The sequence below is a fragment of the Mercenaria mercenaria genome, chromosome 17 (assembly GCF_021730395.1).
Source record: "Mercenaria mercenaria strain notata chromosome 17, MADL_Memer_1, whole genome shotgun sequence".
Classification (NCBI taxonomy): Eukaryota; Metazoa; Mollusca; class Bivalvia; order Venerida; family Veneridae; genus Mercenaria; species Mercenaria mercenaria.
Window position 1 is genome coordinate 9,192,701 of NC_069377.1, and position 22,189 is coordinate 9,214,889.

The window sequence follows — 22,189 nt, forward strand, 5'->3', positions numbered from 1 at the left end:
CTAGCAAATGTCACAAAAACATGACTTTGGGGAGATGTTTTATAATGTAAGTAGTATTAAACCTCACAGAAGTTTCATGTTCAGTAAAGTACATATAGAATTCAGTTTATATAAATTATATATCATACCAGATTTATATTTAACCAGATTTCTATAGCACCCTACGTGATCAACACCTTCAAAGGCCGATCAGGGCCCCAAATTCATCCTCTACTAGTACAGTCACAGAACGATCTGACCAGAGGGACAGAGTGAGACAAAGCCCCAAGAACAGACAGAGAGAGAAATCCTTTTAGATACAAGCCTGTCTGGCTAACTTAGCTTAGCTCTTTGCAAATAAACAGTCTTCTTCTTTAACATGCCTGGTGTATAGCCATCTTTCCTGGGAAGAGCCAGTATTGGCCTCTTAGGTGGGCAGCACTCAAGAGCATCTGAGAAATATTCAGTGCCTTGACTGGGATATTACACCTATTTATATAGCATCCTTATCGTAAATACATTTAAAGATGCTTTCAGTACATACCACAGTCAGTCAGGGCAATAAATTCATCCTCTACCAGTGAGATATGCCAACAAAGGAACAGAGTGAGAGAAAGATCTTGGACATTGAAAAATTGTTTAGATACAGACATGGGCTGAAGTAGCATAGCTCTTTTTGATCAGATAGCATGATTTTTTAACTCCTATTTTCTATTCTCTCTCTTTTCAGTGATATAAGACATGGATGCTTCTAAAAACATATATAGTCAAACTTCTTTCTCAGTACATACCCAGTAAAACAGAAAAAAATCAAGATACAAGAAGACATTTTCAACTAAACAAAGCAAAAACATGTAATGCTATGTTTACAACATTCAGTTTAAAGTCATAAAAAGTAAGCTCCTCTCACTGTTCACTAGGAACAGGTGGCTTGATTCCAAGCCTTTTCTATGTCATATTGCATACAAAGTGGTTTGTTAAAATAAAACAGGAGAGCCATCTCAATCTGTAAGTTGCTGATATAAATTATATGAAAAGCAATAATTTGGTGGGAATATTTATTAATGAATAGTTTTTCATAATTGTGGAGAAATACCAATACCAACATTTTCTGAAATATCTAAAGAGCTTTCAGCATTAAGAAAACTTTCAAACAATTTTCATCATCAAATCTGTAAGGTTATGATGTAAACTTGAAAGAACAATTGGTTCCTACCCCTCTAAGTAAGAATAAAAATCTAAAAAGGATTTTCTATGATATGACCTAGTAACCTAGTTACTGACAACTGATAAATCCAGTTTCAAACTTGTCCTTGATCTCATTAAGGCAAACATTCCAAAAAGTTTCATGAAAATAAAGTTATCATAGGTTATAAATGCACATGGCACCTCAATTTCTTCTAAACTGCTGAGAAAATTTTCATACAACCAGTAACAATCTTTAACCCCATTAATACTCAGGGTGCAAGTACCGGCTGAAAATTTTCCATGTGGTTCAAAAGGTACTGAGCAGACAAAAATTTAAGCTATTTGATTTCTGACCTCTAAATGTGACCTTAACCTTTGACTTTGTGACTCAGGTTATATGCTCTGCATGTCATATTGATAAGGTGAACAATCAATCTTCCAAGCAGTTTAGCCAAAAAGTTAAGCTATTAGATCTTTAACCTCTAAGCGTGACCTTGACCTTGGACTTCATGAATGGGCCATGTGCTCTTCACATTGTCCTAATGAGGTAAACAAGTTTTCAAGTTGGTCAGACAAAATGAGGCAGACACAAAGTTAAGCTATTTGACCTTTGACCTCCAAGTGTTTCCTTAACCATGGACCTAGTGACCTTTGTTGTGTGCTATGAACATCGTCTTGATAAGGTAAATGATGCTTAGTGTTTCAGAGGATATGGTATGGACATGAATTACGGACAGACCAATGGTGAGACAGACATGAATAACTCCGATATAGTCCCCTTATACTTTGTATCTGAGGATATACTAAATGATAATCGATGAAAGACACAATAGCTATGGATATCATTTTATCCCTAGAGCAACCATGTTTTTTTAAGATGGTATAGCAAAGCAGATCCCCAGTCACATACTTCTTGTTGAGCAGAAAACCAGGATCTTTCAAGAAGTCCAATCAAGACTGTATAATTGGTTTCAAAGAAGTCGCTTGAACTACTTCTTTTTTTATTGGGTTTAACGTCACATCAACACAATCATAGGTCATATGGCAACTTTCCAGCTTTTCGTGGTGGAAGAAGACCCCAGGTGTCCCTCTGGGCATTATTTCTTCAAGAGAGAGCATCTTTGTAGAACCACCAACCTTTTGTAAAGACATGTAGACAAACAAGTAATTTAACCCTTTGCCTGCTGGCGGCAGTAATTCTGCCTTTGCGACCAGTGCAGACCAAGATCAGCCTGCACATCCGTGCAGTCTGATCATGGTCTGCACTGTTCGCTATTCAGTCAGTAAATTTTCAGTAAACACCCCTTTGAATAATAAATGGTATTGCCCAAATTGAATGATGGACCAGTCCATTATAGAAATTTAGCAGGCTAAGGGTTAATACAGACCAGTCACTAAGACTTGTTTTTCACTTACGCCAACGTATTTTGTGCTCATCTTCCTGTGTTATAGATATAAATAGTTGAAAAATCTGAGACATTTCATGACAATATTATACTCACTAGGGCAGTATAAAGAGGTTCTAATCTTGTCGATCCCCTGTAGATCCATTCACTACGTTTATCATATGGAAAGAACATTAGAACGAGACTAGCATCTACTTCATCCACCTTTGCTGTCCACCATTTCCCCTTCCATTCTGTCTTCACAGTCTGTCCCTTGTGAAGACGTACCATGGGTCTCTGTAAAGAAATATATGCCTGTTATTTCTTTCAATCTTAGAGGTAGACTCTAATGCATCAACACCTAAAGTAAAGCAAAAGGCCTTAAAAGGCCTATGTTGTTCAACATCAGAGGACCTTGCTTCTGACCAAGTTTGGGGAACATCAAGAGGAAGTCTTTTAAAGGTTTTTCTATTTTCAACTTTGAACAAACTGGAGAGACGTTCATGCAAGAATGCTACATGCAAAATTTGATCCCAACAAACAGTTTACATTTTTTTCACTTAAAGATGTGGTGACCTCTAGAAAGGTCTAAGTGAGATAAATAAACAAATAAAATTGCTATTAATTTTATCTTCAAAAGTTGAAACCCATATTTCCATATCTTCACAAAATACAAAATATAGCTGTATCAGTACCAAAACCACAAAATTTCATGAACAAGAAATTAAATGATTCCACAGTATTCAAGACTACCTAATTCTTTCACTGTAAAGCTCTTTTAATTCCGATTACCAGAAAGTTCTACATTGATCAAGTCATTTCTAAAGTGATAAACAGTAACCATAGAACATAAGAACATAACCTTGCAGCACAAGACAAATACTTGACTACATCATTTAAAACTTGTTTGTTTTGTTCTGTTTGTTTTGTTGGGTTTAAAGTCGCACCAACACAATTATAGGTCATATGGTGACTTTCCTGCTTTGATGGTGGAGGAAGACCCTAGCTGCCGCTCCGTTTATTATTTCATCATGGGCAGGCACCTGGGTAGAACCACCGGCTTTCTGTAAGCCAGTTGGATGGCTTCCTCACACGAAGATTTCAATGCCCCGAGTGAGGTTCGAACCCACATCAGTGAGGAGGAGCAGATGATTTAGTCAGTGACCTTAACCACTCGGCCAGAAGGCCTCCCATTTAAGGCTTGAGTTTGGCATTTAATATAAGGTAAGTAATTTTAATGGAACAAGAAAAAGATCAGGGCTTCCTGGAGATTTTCACAAAATCTGTTTTCTCACAATTTCCACAAGGAATCAGGAAAAGTTTTAAGAAACTCAGCTAAAAGAATAGCCTTGTCATTTATAAATTTTACCTCTGGATACTGAGCAAGGTAATCTTTGACAAAATCTTGAGAGTCTGGATGGATATCATCCCACACATTCTTACCTAGAAAAGAAAATTTAAAACATAATGTGAACATGGAGAAGTAATCTGAAAGGTTAATATTCCAGTACTTTTATAAATTTTAGGATTTTTTTCAGCAAAATTTAATTCACACTTCAAACCAGGCATTCATAGCTACAATGACAAAGGGAGATTATTCTTCTAACGATACAGTATCTTCCATCGTCACAGAGAACACATGCCAGTTGGGGATTAAACTCACAACCTCATAACAAGTAAATCAGGGCTATCCCTATGGAACAAAGATGGCTGCCCACTAAGACTATGTATGTGGGCTTTTTTCTTTATTTATATTGACAGTACATTTGTATCATAGAAAAAAGGATGACACGGTGTTCCCGTAATAATTTTTTGGAGTGACATTTTACATCATGTGGGCAATCAGGGGTTGAAAATTCAAAACTGATGGTGAAAAAATCAATGGACCTTTGAATAACAGTATACACTACTTTGCTGGATAAAAAGTAAATTTTGTAAAAATAAACTTTCCCAAACAGTTGATTTATTAGCACTTGCAGAAACTCACGTATGATGTCATAGCCACAAGATCGACTGAGCCTGACAAATATCCATTTGAAAAGTGAGCGGTTAGGATTAACATTTAGCCTGCTGGCGGCAAGTGATTCTGCCTCTGCAACCAGTGCAGACCAAGATCAGCCTGCTGGCGGCAAGTGATTCTGCCTCTGCAACCAGTGCAGACCAAGATCAGCCTGCTGGCTGCAAGTGATTCTGCCTCTGCAACCAGCACAGACCAAGATCAGTCTGCTGGCGGCATGTGATTCTGCCTCTGCAACCAGCGCAGACCAAGATCAGTCTGCTGGCGGAAGGTGATTCTGCCTCTGCAACCAGTGCAGACCAAGATCAGCCTGCTGGCGGCAGGTGATTCTGCCTCTGCAACCAGTGCAGACCAAGATCAGCCTGAACATCTGTGCAGGCTGATCTTGGTCTACACTGTACGCTATTGAATCAGTATCTATTTGGTATGCACCCCTTTTAACAGTTAATGGTACCAAGTTCATAACAGAAATTTAGCAAGGTATGGGTTAAAAAGAAACCAGTCCAAAGTGACATCACAGGGTACAGGAAGTATCACTCAGCTGGTATGGACTTTCTCATTTTATCAAAATCACACTTGGATAAAACTCTTTGTTTCGATTTTCGATACATGCAGGTGCCTAACTAAATTTTAGCACAATTCTGTGTGTGAATTGCATACAAATGTACACACATGGGAACACTAACGACAGCCCTAAAATGTACTTACTTTGGTAGAATACTTTGTGTATTTCTCTTGAGCTGCAGTACTGTGCATACCCATCATCAAAGAATACGAGATATCTGCAGAAAACAGAAAAATTGAAAATCATATATAATCATTTTTACGTTAGTGGGTAAAACAGTGCAACACAAAATTGACTAAGATTAACTTTTCAACATGTACCAGAAATGAATGTTATTGTTTATCTATAACTAAATTTCAGATTAAATCTATCATCTGACCAAAAATATCATAGTTTTTCCAGAATACGTGGCTGTATAATCAAAGAAAGATCACACATTAGGCAAAAGAAAAATTGTTTCCGGTATCCAAACCTACCCTAAACTTTTGGAGAAATTTTTTTAAAACTTTTTAACAAAAAGTTGCAAAACTGCACTTTTTATGCTTTAAACATAGTCAGTGATGTTAGAAATCAACTTACTGATGCCCTAAAGGCATAACCCCCTTAATTGTATTCATTTTTTGACACAAAATAATTTCTGAAAAATCCCCTTAATAAAAAAAAAATCCAAAAAAAAAAAAAAAAAAATACCGACCTACATACCCTAATATGTTTTACTATGTTACCAGAAACAAACATTTTTTTTTAGGCCTTACCTGAGTTCATTTCTACCATTAGGTGCTTCAGCAACAATACCAGCATAGAAAGCTTCATCCGAGTCCTCATCTTTATACAGGGCTATAAATAGAAAACAGAAGTGACTTTGTCTTGTTACTTCTGATGTGATTTTTAACAATAATTCAGTAAATTCAATTTTGACTTTACCTGTGAATGCATTGCCATAAATCCAAGCTAAGACTAGGTATAGAAGTGCAAACAGAATGTTAAACATAAAAATATCTATAAAATAAAATTTCCAAAATCAAAAAATTACAAATAGTTACCTATAATTCTTGTTCCCACGGTAACCGGTTTGTTAATACTGTCTACAAAAGCCACCTGCTTGGGGGTGACAATCTTGGATACTTTCCTTTGATCAAACTTAACTCTGTACTTTCTCTGCAAAAAAAATTAATATAATTATATACCTAAAAACAAGAGCTGTCGGAGGACAGCAACGCTCGACTATTCAACAGCCTTGTCAATTGAATGAATACAAAAGTCGAAAAAGGGGCATAATTTTGTAAAAATGGGAGAAAGGGTTATGGAACCTTCAAAGTGCTTATCAGCTCATAAAGTGAACAAGTGCGTGAAGTTTCAATCCTTTCCCATTTATAAGTGGATACTGAAATACCAGCTTACATATAAAAACTTAACCAGAAACTGCTAAGTCGAAAAAGGGGCATAATTTTGAAAAAAATGCAAAGTAGAGTTATGGGACCTACACAGTGCATGTCAGATCATGACAGTAAACAAGTGTGTGAAGTTTAAATCCATTCCCATTAGTGGGTACTGAGATACCAGCTTACATACAAAACCTTAACCACAAATTTCTAAGTCGAAAAAGGGGCATAATTTTGTAAAAAAGCAAAATAGAGTTATGGAACCTGTGCAATGTAGGTCAGTTTATCACAGTGAACAAGTGTGTGAAGTTTCAATCCATTCCTACGAGTGGTTACTGAGATACCAGCTTACATACAAAACCTTAACCAAGAGTTTCTAAGTCGAAAAGGGGGCATAATTTTGTCAAACAGCAAAACAGAGTTATGGAACCTGTGCAATGTAGGTCAGTTTATCACAGTGAATAAGTGTGTGAAGTTTCAATCCATTCCCACAAGTGGTTACTGAGATACCAGCTTACATACAAAACCTTAATCAAGACTCTCTAAGTCGAAAAAGGGGCATAATTTTGTAAAATCAAAGGCCTGAATGGCCTGAGTCGGCTAATGATTGATGTACTGACAGTATAGTCTACCAGTTTCAGTTTGTTTTTAGTTTTTTTCTTAAAATTTCATAACACAGCTCGATATTTACCCAAAATATTATATCCGGGTACGATTACACTTTTCTCCAGTTTGAACAATATATTTTACAAATTGTGATGATACGAAGACATTTAGCAGCAATTGGCAGTATCTGACATTGAAGTTTACAGTTAAATTACCTCTTATTTAAATCTTTTCATAAAAAAGTTGTTTCGTTTCGCCAAACATAGACAATCTACTTTTGATTTCAAAAAACTACAAGAAAATACAATTTAATGTTTCGCCGATTTGTTTATTTCTCGAAAAATTAGAATTAAAATCATTTTTAATATCAGTAGTAACTAAACAAACCAGTAAGAGCTTCTTCTTCCGATAATTTATCCGTTTACTGACTGCAAAATTCAACCCACACAAAGTTTATAGAAATCATACGATGCGTGTTTACGTTCAATGTGAGAGAATTAAGGCTGATCGGCTATGTTACCTAACGCATCCAGACGATTCAGATTTTGTTTTTAAAAAAGCATTGTGTGCGTTTCTGTAATTTTATATACCTTTTTATACGCTTAGAAATTATTAGACATGCGTATTTGCATTATTTCTATACGTAATTTACGCTAATACGCATCTTATCTGGAGCCCTGCTGGAACTATTTTTTGTCTTTCGCTGGATGTTACCCAAGCTTTGTAAGCCTGCGCAATTCTTAAAATGCACATTTATGCTTAATGAGTTACATTCGAGAATTGCACAATTACAAGTCATAAATATGACAGATTACATCGTATATTGGTCATAGCAAAGGGAACTGACACAACTTAACTTCATTCATGCAGTGAACTGTTTGAAGTTTGAGAAATCTAATGGAACTACATCCCTTCACTGTGTTATTTGGTCCATTTAGAGAATCGTTGGATAGCAAGGACTCGTCAAAAGGCTTTCAGCCTTTAGCCGACTCAAAAAGCAAAACAGAGTTATGAAACCTGTGCAATGTAGGTCAGTTTATCACAGTGAATAAGTGTGTGAAGTTTCAATCCATTCCCTCAAGTGGTTACTTAGATACCAGCTTGCATACAAAACCTTAACCGAATCGGGACGCCGACGCAGACGCATGGGTGAGTCAAATAGCTCACTATTCTTTGAATAGTCGAGCTAATAAAAGCAATCAGCATTGTCATCTCATGGATTTGAAATACATAAACTTCTTTTTTAATAAACCAATGGAATGACTGTATAATAGCATATTTCTTAGCTATAAATTGTGACTTTCGTTTAAATCTATGCTGGACATGACTGATTCTGCCTTTGCGACCAGTGTAGATCATGATCAGTCTGAACATCCATGCATTCTGATCATGATCTGCACTGTTCGCTATTCAGTCAGTATCTTTTTGGTAAGCACCCCGTAAAACAGTTAATGGTACTGTCCAAATTGAAATTTCATTCTAGAAATTTAGCAGGGTAAGGATTAAAACTGCTATGAACTCATTTCTTACAAGAACAGAACAAATATCTAAATAAATTTTATCACTTTGAAAATGTTATTTTGCTATTTTTATACAGTGAATATGCCACTCTTCTTTAACAATGCACACCTATTCTGTAGGACCGTTATTCAATATGTGATGATATAAAGTTACTTAGATTGTTGGTAACTAATAGACTGGGTACAGAAACATTGCTATCTGATTTACAAAGACTGTGTTATTATTGAGACCATGGTCTTAAACTTAAACCCATCAATTAAACTATTACCAAGAAACTATTCTATTGAAACACCGGCACTATCAGTTAGAGCACTCGTGTTCACCCCATGGCATTCCTTTACCTTAAAGTAAGTGTATACAATTTATCCATGACAGAAATTGTTGCAAAACAAAAGCTGTCTGAGGACAGAAATGCTTGACTATTCATCAGCCTTGTCAACTGAATGAATAGAAGTTGAGAAGGGGAACAGTTTTGTAAAAATACAAAACGGACTTATGGAACCTGTGCAATGCATGTCAGATCATCACAGTGAATAGTAAGTGTGTGAAGTTTCAATCCATTCCCATTAGTGGGTACTGAGATACCAGCTTACATGTAAAAACTTAACCAAAAATTGCCAAGTTGAAAAAGGGGTAAATTTTGTTAAAAAGAAAAATAGTTATGGCACCTCAGTTTATCACAGTTAATGTATGAAGTTTCAATCCATTCCCACAGGTTGTTACTGGGATACCAGCTTACATACAAAAACTTAACCAAACAGGGATGTGGACGCCGACGCACGGGTAAGTCCAATAGCTCTACCTATTCCTCGAACAGTCAAAATAATCCTACGGCACTTACCTCATCAACAGGCCTGTTGATGCTAAAAATCTCTGAAATTGTACCCTTCTCCCACATGTCACCAGCACGACGACTCAACACAATCATACCTGGCTTTATTTTACTGTAACAGAATAACAAGTAAATGAGAAAATTTGAGCAATTAAATCTGTTTAGCAGCTGCTATTTTTTATGGGCTGTAATAGACTTGACTTTTGTACAATATCAAACAATGCACAAATACAACAATTAACGTAAAATACAGTTTAAACAATTTCACAACATGTTTTGTTTTTTTCTTCAAAAATTTCACTGCAATTCTGAAAACTTTTCAGAATAGAACAGCTTAAAATTCATATCACTGTAAAGGCCTTAAGGGTAGTAGAATTTTATATTTTAAGGTATATTTCACCACTTTAATTTTATTGACAGAAATGTGCTTTTAAAAGTGGAATTCCTGTGTAAAGTTTTTGCCAATGAAAAGGTAAAAAAAGATTCTCTAGAACTGTTTAAAATTTTCATACTTTATAATGCATTTTATGCGAAGCCATTAACAAAGAATTTACAGAATCCAACAAAATGTCAAAATTTGTATTTCTAATTGTTTTGGTTCGAAAAAGGCTGACAAAGCAAAATATGCTAAACAAAACTAATATAGTTCAAAAGATTAAAATATTCATGTCAGCACACCCTCAACCAGAAATCAACTGATAAAACAACCGATATAGTTAAACTTCTGTCTTTATCAGTAATTTATTTAAGAGATATGGTAACATTAGCCCTTTAGTTATCTCATAAAGGCATCCTCTCAAACACTGAACTTTATAGAACATCAAATACACTCCCCAGCCTATGTATTATTCAAGGATGAACACCGATTTTTATAAAATTCATGAAATTATTCCTCACAGGATGTGATGAATACTAGAGTGTAATATTTAATACATTATATATTACATGTATATTAAATCAAACATGGCTGAAGGTGGGACAGGACGTAAAACTTCTGTATTTGAGCAGCACCATGAGAAACCAACATAGTGCATTTGCCACCAGCATGGATCCAGACCAGCCTGCGCATCAATGCAGTCTGGTCAGGATCCATGGTATCTGCTTTCAAAGCCTATTGCAATTAGAGAAACCGTCAGCAAACAGCATGGATCCATGCTGGTCGCAAATGCACTATGTTGGTTTTCTCATGGTGCGGCTCATTTATAAATCACTTCTGCTGCATCGTATGTTCGGAATTTAGACTGCAAAAATTGGCTGAGTTTTACTGTGTGGACTGTCAGCTCTATTTGTGTTAAGAATGCTTAACCAATCATAATAAACATGAAACTTTTGAAAATTACAATATTTTGCATGAAATTTCAGCAAATAGAATGGAAAACAGATTGCCAAACAGACCAGAGATGCTTGCAACAAATGGCACTGTATGTGAAGAACATGAAGGAAGAGTTATTGACATGTACTGTTCAGACCATGATATTGTCTGCTGTCCATTCGGTATAGCTCTATACCACAGGTAAGATTTTTGTACTCATTTTATACTCATAATATATATGTCAACCATTAGTACTAAAGTTGCTTTTCTTTGCAAATGCTAAGAAAGAGAAACTGATATTTGATTAAGGAATTAAAGCTTATTTTCTAAAATAACTACCAGTTTAACCAATGTTTTCAAACAAAGATGATTTAGTCACTATTAAAACAAGTTTTTTTTTGAAAATTTTATTTTGTATAATGAGTAATAATAATATTTGATACTTCTAAAAAAGAAAATTAGAACATATTTATTTGTTTCAGTGTTTAACTGTTAGATCAAACTATCTTTCACATGAAGAACTCCAGACACAATATTTTCATGTGTAATGTAGACAGGAAAATAAAAGACTGCATGTTCAGGAGTAAAGTATATTTTGATGTTATGTGTAACACAAACAAGTCTAAATTATTTTCAATGTTTCTAATCATATTTTCATCATTTGGCCAATGAAACTTAAAAATTGTTACCTCAGCACAAAAATGTGGTTAACTCCTTTGACGTAACTATGGTGTATTGCTAGTTTATATGAAATTACCAGAAATATTTCATAATTATATTTCATGATGGCTGACTGAAAACATGTAGAACAAGAGCTGTCCGTAAGACAGCGCGCTCGACTTTTCTCAGTGCTTGACTCTGAATTAGAGCTTTGCCAGTAAAAAAAATTCTAAGTTAAAAAAGAACATAACTCTGTCAAAATTCAAATCAGAGTTACGGGAATTGTGTCTCCTGGTGTAGACTTTGACAGTAAATAACTATTTTGAGTTTCAAGTCAAAAGTTTTAATAGTAACCGAGATATTTGACTTTATCAAAAAATTTAACAAAAAATTCTAAGTTCAAAAGAGACAAAATTATGTCAAAATTCAAACCAGATTTATGGGGACTGTTTCTCCTGGTGTAGACTTCGAATGTAAATAAGTGTTTTAAGTTTCAAATCAAAAGCTTTGATAGTATTAGAGATATTTGACTTTATCAAACATTTTAACCAAAAATTCTAAGTTAAAAAAGGGCATAATTCTGTCAAAATTCAATCAGAGTTATGGGAATTGTGTCTCCTGGTGTAGACTTTGATAATAAATAGCAATTTTAAGTTTCAAATCAAAAGCTTTGATAGTATTAGAGATATTTGACTTTATCAAACATTTTAACCAAAAATTCTAAGTTAAAAAGGGGCATAATTCTGTCAAAATTCAAATCAGAGTTATGGGGACTGTTTCTCCTGGTGCAGACTTTGATGGCAAATAAGTATTTTAAGTTTCAAGTCAATAATTTTGATAGGAACAGAGATTTTGACTTTATCAAAAACTTTAACCAAAAATTTGTTTTTAACCAAAAATTCTAAGTTGAAAAGGTGCAGAATTCTGTCAAAATTCAAATCAGAGTTATGGGGATTGTTTCTCCTGGTGTAGACTTTGATAGTAAATAACTATTTTAAGTTCCAAGTCAATAGCTTTGATAGTAACAGAGATATTTGACTTTATCAAAAACTTTAACCAACGGCGATGCCGATGCCGACACCGGGGGGAGTGCAATAGCTCTACTTTCTCTTCGAAAAGTCGAGCCAAAAAATAATGAACTTGTTCCTTATTAATGTTATTAATATTCTCTTCTCTTTCAGATCCTGCACCAGTATAAATCACATTTCTCATAAAATGACAGATATTGACATAAACAAAGAGAAGAAGAGAATTCTGACATCTTTAAAGCAGAACCTGAAAATTCTTCATCAACTTAAAGCATCTAGACAACAATGTTTAGAAAATCTCAACAACCCTATATGTCTTGAAAGTGAAGAGATACAAGGTACCAAGAAACGCAGATCTGCACGATTAAGAGAAGCAGAGAAAAAGTTTACAACTCTTGATAAAGCAATCATTAAGGCAACAGAAGAAGATGTCAACAAAGACATTAACGAGCTAGATGAAATGATAACAAAGACTGAGTCGAAGCTTACAATTATCGCACAGGACAAAAATTCTGTTGACGACTTTATTCAAGTAAAACAAGGACAGCAGCTTAATTTAGAGGGAAAAGCTCTGATTGGAAAACTCTCAAACAATTCCCAAGAAAGTAATGGACCACCTGAATCATTTCCATCACCAACTGACATGTTTGTTGGTGCACCAGATAAAGAAAGTATTCTGAACAAAAACTCACTTGTTGGTGAGTATGACATAAAGTTAAGCACCGACACAATACAATGTTTTGTAAGCAACATATGTCTATTAGAAAAAGATCAGTTGGTAATAGCTGATTCAAGTAACAACAAACTAAAGCTACTGGACAATGCATTTAAGGTGACAGAATGTTGTGAACTACAAGGTCAACCTGGACCCATGTGTAAAACCGGACCTACAGAGGTGGCTTGTATTGTAACAACCCACACTGGAAACACTTTTATACAATTTTCTTCCACGAATGCGACATCTTTAATGCTGACAAAGTCCTTCAGAGTAGAAATGGACATATTTCGCAAGGGCATTTGTTGCCTTGATGAGGATTTGTTTATTTTTTGCAAGGATTATGAAATTAAGGTATACACTTAGTCAGGAACAGTTTTACGTTCTTTTCCTTGTCCAGAATTAAAGGATAGCACTGTTATGGCAAACATCTGGACAGACGGCTCTGATCTAATTGTCACTGACGGACATAAAAGGATCTATATTCTTGACACAAACGGGAAACGAAAAGCTAAAATCACTGATAAAAAGTTTAATGGCCTATATGGTTTATGTTCTAGGGAATGTGGTGAGATATTCATCTGTAGTTATTATTCCAATGTTGTTTTCTTGATGGATAAAACTGGGAAAAACAGAAGAGAAATCCTAGGAAAATCGGACGGTATAGCTAATCCACAAGCTGTGGCCTATATCAAAAATTCTAACTGTCTTGTTGTAGGAAGCTATGGTACAGATAAAATACAAGCTTTTAGGCTGTAAACATGTAATTACCCAAAACAGAGTAATATTTAACAGAATTTATTATAAAAAAGACAGCTTAATGTCCAGGAGTACAATATTGAAGATCTTCGTCTTCTTGTTTGTGACCTAAATTCAATTTTATAAAGATATCTTTTTCTAGCCAAAAAACTGTACAATGAAGTGCAGGCAAGGGACTATATGGTAAAATAAAGTTATTTTCACCTATCTTCACTGAAAAATTTAACCTTTTAGTTAAAATTTTCCATCCCTTATTCTCTTTTTCAACGGTCAAATGACCGAAGACTTGTCCCACCCGAAATGGAAATATTTCTTTAATGTTAATACAAGCTTAAGAGACAAGAGAAACTCACTTGACATCCTCTTGGAAAAGTTTCTCCATACGCTCCTGGTTCTGCTGTGAGGTCAACTGGTACGATCCTGGCGTCTGCTTCTTCTGGTGCAGAAGGTTCAATGTCGCCATATGACTGCTAGTCATCTGCTGGTTTTGCTGCATCTAAAATATGGAAGAATTTTACTGAGCAATATGTTTGGATTCTGTAAATTTGTAAAGTCATTTATTTTTCAAAGACATTTTGCATGAAATCATCAGACATTCTTACATTCAGTTAAAACAGAATAAGTTCACAAAATATAATTTTCTTCTATATGATCATGTCTAATCTCATTCAATTTTTAATGAATATCTTAACTTATGGTTCCTTGACAGAAGATTATCTTTTTGCTATTTCAGTATTTCCTTAGACAAATGATACTAAGAAACCACTAATTCAAGAAAACACAAGATTTGCTTCTCTAAATACTGTGAATTCATTGACTTGCATGGGCAAGACATTTTGTGGTTTGTACAAAAACGGCTATTTCATGGGGATATAAATTCGTGGATTTGGTTTTGAATATAAAATGAAAAGGAACTTTACTTGTTCCTTTGGATTTAACCCTTACCCCTCTAAATTTCTATAATGAACTTGTCCATCTTTCAATTCGGACAGTACCATTAACTGTTAAAACAGGTGCTTACCAAAAAGATCCTGACTCAATGGCGAACAGTGTAGATTATGAACAGACTGCATGGATGTGCAGGCTGACCATGATCTACATCGGTCGCAAAGGCAGAATCAGTCATGTCCAGCAAGGTAAGGGTTAATACCATGGATAGATTCAACCACAAAATCTTTGAAAATAAGTCCCCCAACAAATATCAATGATTTTACAGTATTCATGAAAATCAGAGAATTTTTCTAGGTTGTGAAGTCATCCTATTTTACAGTTATCAAAAATTTAAATAACAGGGGAGGTAAATCTATCAGAATGAAATAAAAAAACAAGAGCTGTCTCCGTAGGATGACACATGCCCCCGATGGCACTTTGAATGAATAGTTATGGCCGATGTTAGAGTTTAGGACCTTTGACCTACGGAGCTGGGTCTTGTGCGCGACACATCGTCTTACTGTGTCACATATTCATGCATAGTTATTTTAAAATCCATGTATGAATGACAAAGATATGGACCGGACATGCCCATCAATGCACTATCATGAAAAATGATCTTTAACGTCTAAGTGTGACCTTGACCTTTGAGCTACGGACCTGGGTGACACGTCGTCTTATTGTGGTACACATTCATGCCAAGTTATTTGAAAATCCATCCATCGATGACAAAGATATGGACCGGACACGCCCATCAATGCACTATCCTTTAACATCTAAGTGTGACCTTGACCTTTGAGCTACGAACCTGGGTCTTGCGCAGGACACGTCGTCTTACTGTGGTACACATTAATGCCAAGTTATTTCAAAATCCATCCATCGATGACAAAGATATGGACCGGACACGCCCATTAATGCACTATCCTTTAACTTCTAAGTGTGACCTTGACCTTTGAGCTACGGACCTGGGTCTTGCGCACTGCACGTCGTCTTACTGTGGTACACATTCATGCCAAGTTATTTGAAAATCCATCCATCGATGACAAAGATATGGACCGGACACGCCCATCAATGCACTATCCTTTAACGTCTAAGTGTGACCTTGACCTTTGAGCTATGGACCTGGGTCTTGCGCACTGCACGTCGTCTTACTGTGGTACACATTCATGCCAAGTTATTTGAAAATCCATCCATCGATGACAAAGATATGGACCGGACATGCCCATCAATGCACTATCCTTTAACGTCTAAGTGTGACCTTAAACCTTTGAGCTACGGACCTGGGTCTTGCGCACTGCACGTCGTCTTACTGTGGTACACATTCATGCCAAGTTATTTGAAAATCCATCCATCGATGACAAAGATATGGACCGGACACGCCCATCAATGCACTATCCTTTAACGTCTAAGTGTGACCTTGACCTTTGAGCTACGGACCTGGGTCTTGCGCACTGCACGTCGTCTTACTGTGGTACACATTCATGCCAAGTTATTTGAAAATCCATCCATCCATGACAAAGATATGGACCGGACACGCCCATCAATACACTATCCTTTAACGTCTAAGTGTGACCTTGACCTTTGAGCTACGGACCTGGGTCTTGCGCACTGCACGTCGTCTTACTGTGGTACACATTCATGCCAAGTTATTTGAAAATCCATCCATCAATAACAAAGATATGGACCGGACACGAAAATTGTGGACAGACTGACAGACCGACAGACTGACAGACCGACAGACAGACAGACGGTTCAAAAACTATATGCCTCCCTTCGGGGGCATAAAAAATTGAAATTCTCGTTAATGCCATTTATTTAACAGCAAAGCCATGCTGTATATACAAAATATCATAAACTACTCTACACAAACAACAAATGATTCATTCTGCACATTTACTTTGAACTAATTTAAACATCTTTGCAACATAAAGAAAACTGAATCTGTTTTATTCATTATAACTGCTATTAACTGCTGGGCCCACCTACATCAACATTTGAGCCCCACTGTGCAAAAAACAACATTACGGCTTAAGGACCAGCAAGGATCCATATCGGTGTACACCCATGCTGTTTATTTATCCCCACATCCTTACTGTTTATTTATCCCCACATCTTTACTGTTTATTCATCCCCACATCCAGGCTGTTTATTTATCCTAGCAACCTTACTGTTTATTTATCCCCACATCCTTACTGTTTATTTATCCCAACATCCATACTGTTTATTTATCCCCACATCCATACTGTTTATTTATCCCCACATCCATACTGTTTATTTATCCCCACATCCAGGCTGTTTATTTATCCCCACATCCAGGCTGTTTATTTATCCCCACATCCTTACTGTTTATTTATCCCCACATCCTTACTGTTTATTTATCCCCACATCCATACTGTTTATTTATCCCCACATCCATACTGTTTATTTATCCTCACATCCGTACTGTTTATTTATCCCCACATCCATACTGTTTATTTATCCCCACATCCATACTGTTCATTTATCCCCACAGCCATGCTGTTTATTTATCCCCAAATCCATACTATTTATCCCAACATCCTTACTGTTTATTTATCCCCTCATCCATACTGTTTATTTATCCCCACATCCATACTGTTTATTTATCCCCACATCCATACTGTTTATTTATCCCCACATCCATACCGTTTATTTATCCCTGAATCCATGCCGTTTATTTATCCCCAAATCCATACTGTTTATTTATCCCCACATCCAGACTGTTTATTTATCCCCACATCCATACTGTTTATTTATCCCCTCATCCATACTGTTTATTTATCCCTACATCCATACTGTTTATTTATCCCCACATTCATACTGTTTATTTATCCCCACATCCATACTGTTTATTTATCCCCACAGCCAGGCTGTTTATTTATCCCCACATCCATACTGTTTATTTATCCCCACAGCCATGCTGTTTATTTATCCCCAAATCCATACTGTTTATTTATCCCCACATCCAGGCTGTTTATTTATCCCCACATCCTTACTGTTTATTTATCCCCACATCCATACTGTTTATTTATCCCCACAGCCATGCTGTTTATTTATCCCCAAATCCATACTGTTTATTTATCCCCACATCCATACTGTTTATTTATCCATACTGTTTATTTATCCCCACATCCAAACTGTTTATTTATCCCCACATCCATACTGTTTATTTATCCCCACATCCATACTGTTTATTTATCCCCACATCCATACTGTTTATTTATCCCCACATCCATACTGTTTATTGATCCCCACATCCATACTGTTTATTTATCTGCACATCCTTACTGTTTATTTATCCCCACATCCATACTGTTTATCTATCCCCACATCCATACTGTTTATTTATCCCCACATCCAGGCTGTTTATCTATCCCAACATCCATACTGTATATTTATCTCCACATCCAGACTGTTTATTTATCCCCACATCCATACTGTTTATTTATCCCCACATCCATACTGTTTATTTATCCTCACATCCGTACTGTTTATTTATCCCCACATCCATACTGTTTATTTATCCCCACATCCATACTGTTCATTTATCCCCACAGCCATGCTGTTTATTTATCCCCAAATCCATACTATTTATCCCAACATCCTTACTGTTTATTTATCCCCTCATCCATACTGTTTATTTATCCCCTCATCTAGGCTTTTTATTTATCCCCTCATCTAGGCTTTTTATTTATCCCCACATCCATACTTTTATTTATCCACTCAGCCAGGCTGTTTATTCATCCCCACATCCTTACTGTTTATTTATCCCCACATCCATACTGATTATTGATCCCCACATCCATACTGTTTATTTATTCCCACATCCAGGCTGTTTATTTATCCCCACATCCATACTATTTATTTATCCCCACATCCAAGCTGTTTATCAATTTCAACACTTGTATGTGACTAATACACAAGCAGTATGGATCCAGATAAGAATGCACAGATGGACAGGTTGATCTGGATCCATACTGGTAGCAAAGTCTTTACATTGGTTTGAAACTTAGACTATTAAATACTTTGATATAACGTAAATTTAAACTGACATATTGCTGAACTGTTCACAGCAACAGAATACACATTCATGCTTTATTTCATTAAAATTGGTGTTGATTTATCAAGGAGAGAGAAAAAGAAAGTTCAGTATTTCAAAGTCTAAATCTGAAACACTGACAAATACAGTCACACTTGACTGTACAAATTTGCTATAAAACAAAGTTAAGGCAAACTGAAACTTTGCTATTTTAAAGTCGAAAATTTAGAAATAACTGCTGAAGAATAAGGGTCAAGGTCCAAAGAATATGAACCAGAGTTTGGAAACCAGTCTATTAATGCATCCTTGACATTGGTCAATATCAAGACTGACCTCTGATTTAACCAATCAGATGATGGAATTTTTGACTGATTTCCAGATTCAATGTTATAATCTTGGTTTCTATTCCAGAAATCAAAGCATGAGGGCCTTAACAGTCCTACAGACCCTATATAAAGCAGTAAGACAGAAAAGAAAGAAGAACATACACTGTACGCTAAATTAGACAGCAAAGCTGATGATGATGACTGGGATGATGATGATAATGATGACTGAGAAACTGCAGGAATGTTCATGGTACGGAGCGATCGCGTAAAATTCTCTCGCACTTTCTGTAATTGTGACTGCTGAAATAAAATTATACAGGTACTCAAAATCTGAAACAGTGTCAGATAGAAACAAAAGTACATACACTTCACATGTCTGGTTTCATGTTTATCACAATATTGTTAAAATGTAACAGCAGTTGTGTAACTTAATCAGTGATCTTTGATTCTGTATCAGTACAAACTTATTCTAAGCAAGTAACTGACAACTTCCTTGCATTAGACAGAGGTGGAGAACAAATGACTTCAAACATGTTTTCTTCTATCAATATATGAGCCATGCCATGCGAAAACAAACATAGTGCGTTTGCGACCAGCATGGATCTAGACCAGCCTGCGCATCCATGCAGTCTGGTCAGGATCCATGCTGTTCACTTTCAAAGCCTATTGCAATTAAAGAAACCGTTAGCGAACAGCATGGATCCTGACCAGACTGCGCGGATGCGCAGGCTGGTCTGGATCCATGCTGGTCGCAAATGCATTATGTTGGTTTTCTCATGGCGCGACTCATATAAAGAAGAATCTTCACTTCTCCCTGGGAACACAATAATCAATTCTGTGCTCTACCTACTGACAAGAAACACTTTTTCTCCTAAAAAAACATTTTAAATTTCAGAGGAATTTTTGGAGTTTAAGTTGATCTGAATTGTAAATCAAGTGCCACCTATTAAACATGGAACATAGTTTCTGCGAAGAAAAACAGAAAACCATTCATCTTTGAGTGTACTTAACAGTAAGAATAGTGACACATTTATGCAAACAAAATAAATCTTGAAGTACAGTTACACATTTTCAAATAATCAATTTAAAGGGAGGTAATAGGGAAGACAGTTAATTTCTAACGGAAAAAAACTTTTAAATTAAATGTTGATCCTTGGCCTTTTATATAAGCAAAAGGGAGGTAATAAGGAAGACAGTTAATTTCTAACTTTAAAATACGCTGATCCTCAGCATTCTATAGAAGAAAACTAAATTGGGAAAAAGAATTGTGCACTGTATTTCTCCATAGCAACGCAAGATGCAAGGTAACATTGAAACACGGATGCCTTTCTACTTGTCAACTTAATAAACGGTTACAGTTAGGACAAGAACAAAAAGTTTGACACAATACCACAATGTGTGTAAGACAACAGTTACAAGATGACATATATCATGCTGCATATCCCGATATAGGAACTTCAGATAGCGCTTGCTCTCATCCACAAATCAAATCAATGAAAGAAGTAAAGCAGGGAAAGTTTACACAAGAACTGAAGGAATCAGAGCAAGTGCTATCTGTCTGATAATCACTGGACATAGTTTGTGTACAAAAACTCTCGAGTCATTTACATTTTCATGTCTGGTAACTTTGCCAAATTTGTAATGTATCTTGAACTAAATCTTTTCAGAGTTCTGTATTTTAAGACCATAATAATATCTATGAACTGAAAGCACACTAAGTCTTGTGTGCAAAGGAGTACATTTTCTGTCCTATCCCTCCGGTTTAAAAATGTTATGTATTTTTAAACATTTTATAATTTTCAAAACTCTGAATTCATTTCATTTTGTGGGCACTAATTTTCGTGGCTTTAACCAAGTCCTGAGTAAGGCATTAGTGTTTTTCAACTTTTGAACACAAAATGGATGAGAATTTACTCGTTTGTTGAAATTTCGTGGATCAACTCACTAAAAAATTCATGAAAAATTAGTCCAGAACAAATATTAATGATTTCATAGTATATTTATCATACACATGTAACTTATTAAAGAGAGAACAAGATTAGAAATGATTTCACGACACTGTGTCCAAGTGATTTACAGTATTTCTGTTGTCTTACGCCACTGATCCTTATTTTAATTCCTGACTGCTGTGATAGAGAGGCTGACAGAATCTTTCGCATTGTATCAATGGTACGAGGCTGCAAATTATGATCAAATGAAATGACTGGTACGAGAGAAAAATGCACATGAGAAAAGTATTTATCATTATTATTCACTCCATATCAGTTTATCACTTTTTGTTTAATGCTGTCCAAGTGAAAAAAAAAAAGAATTTTTAGAGAATTAACTACAGTGAATTGCTCAAAATTCCACACATGAAACATGTCTGAGTTTAAGAAGTTCATTCCAAAATACATATGCCAATCTCTTTCACGGAGCTGTTGCTCCCGCCATTACTTTCCTCTCTGTCAACTTCTATAAACTGGTAAGTCCACATCTTGCAACAACATCAGAACATTTAACAGTTATAACTCAAACAGCAGATGACGCCAATGTAAAACATGTTCAAAGAAAACCAAGTAATCTTCATGTTGTCACTGTAGCAATAAAAAGTGAAAGAACAACACCTCTGTTGAGAGACTGATATATACATGTACCTGATATCAGTGAATGTCTTCAACATGGAGAAATGACTGCAGTGTTGAACTCAACAAAAAAGGCAAAAACAGCAACTGTAACCTTTAACTCCTTTGTTTAATGATTAGTTATAATGAATTCTTGAGAATGCAAATACTGTTACACAAATAAACTATTAATTCATCAGAAAAGGATTCTTTTGGCTAAAACATATTCCAAATTGCTTAAATCAAATAACACTCTGATGGTATATAAACTTTCATCATTGCTGTTTGAGCCATGTGAACTTCAAAGCAAAGAAACTGCAAGGA

General features: G+C 35.7%; 1 protein-coding gene across 3 annotated transcripts in view; it reads right to left on the bottom strand.

The window, feature by feature from the left end:
- LOC123536313 (histone-lysine N-methyltransferase SETDB1-like) overlaps positions 1-22,189 on the bottom strand; it is a 55,028-nt gene that overhangs the window by 26,688 nt on the left and 6,151 nt on the right. The window contains exons 6-13 of one of the 3 annotated variants that reach the window (XM_053528959.1): positions 19,425-19,562; positions 14,303-14,445; positions 9,485-9,587; positions 6,178-6,292; positions 5,890-5,971; positions 5,278-5,351; positions 3,922-3,995; positions 2,670-2,849 (exon numbers count right to left, since the gene is read on the bottom strand). In XM_053528959.1, coding sequence (XP_053384934.1) covers positions 2,670-2,849; positions 3,922-3,995; positions 5,278-5,351; positions 5,890-5,971; positions 6,178-6,292; positions 9,485-9,587; positions 14,303-14,445; positions 19,425-19,562 — 909 coding nt within the window. Of the gene's footprint in view, positions 1-2,669; positions 2,850-3,921; positions 3,996-5,277; positions 5,352-5,889; positions 5,972-6,177; positions 6,293-9,484; positions 9,588-14,302; positions 14,446-19,424; positions 19,563-21,358; positions 21,440-22,189 lie in introns of all 3 variants that reach the window. The other 2 variants (XM_053528960.1, XM_053528961.1) reach the window with 2 other exon arrangements.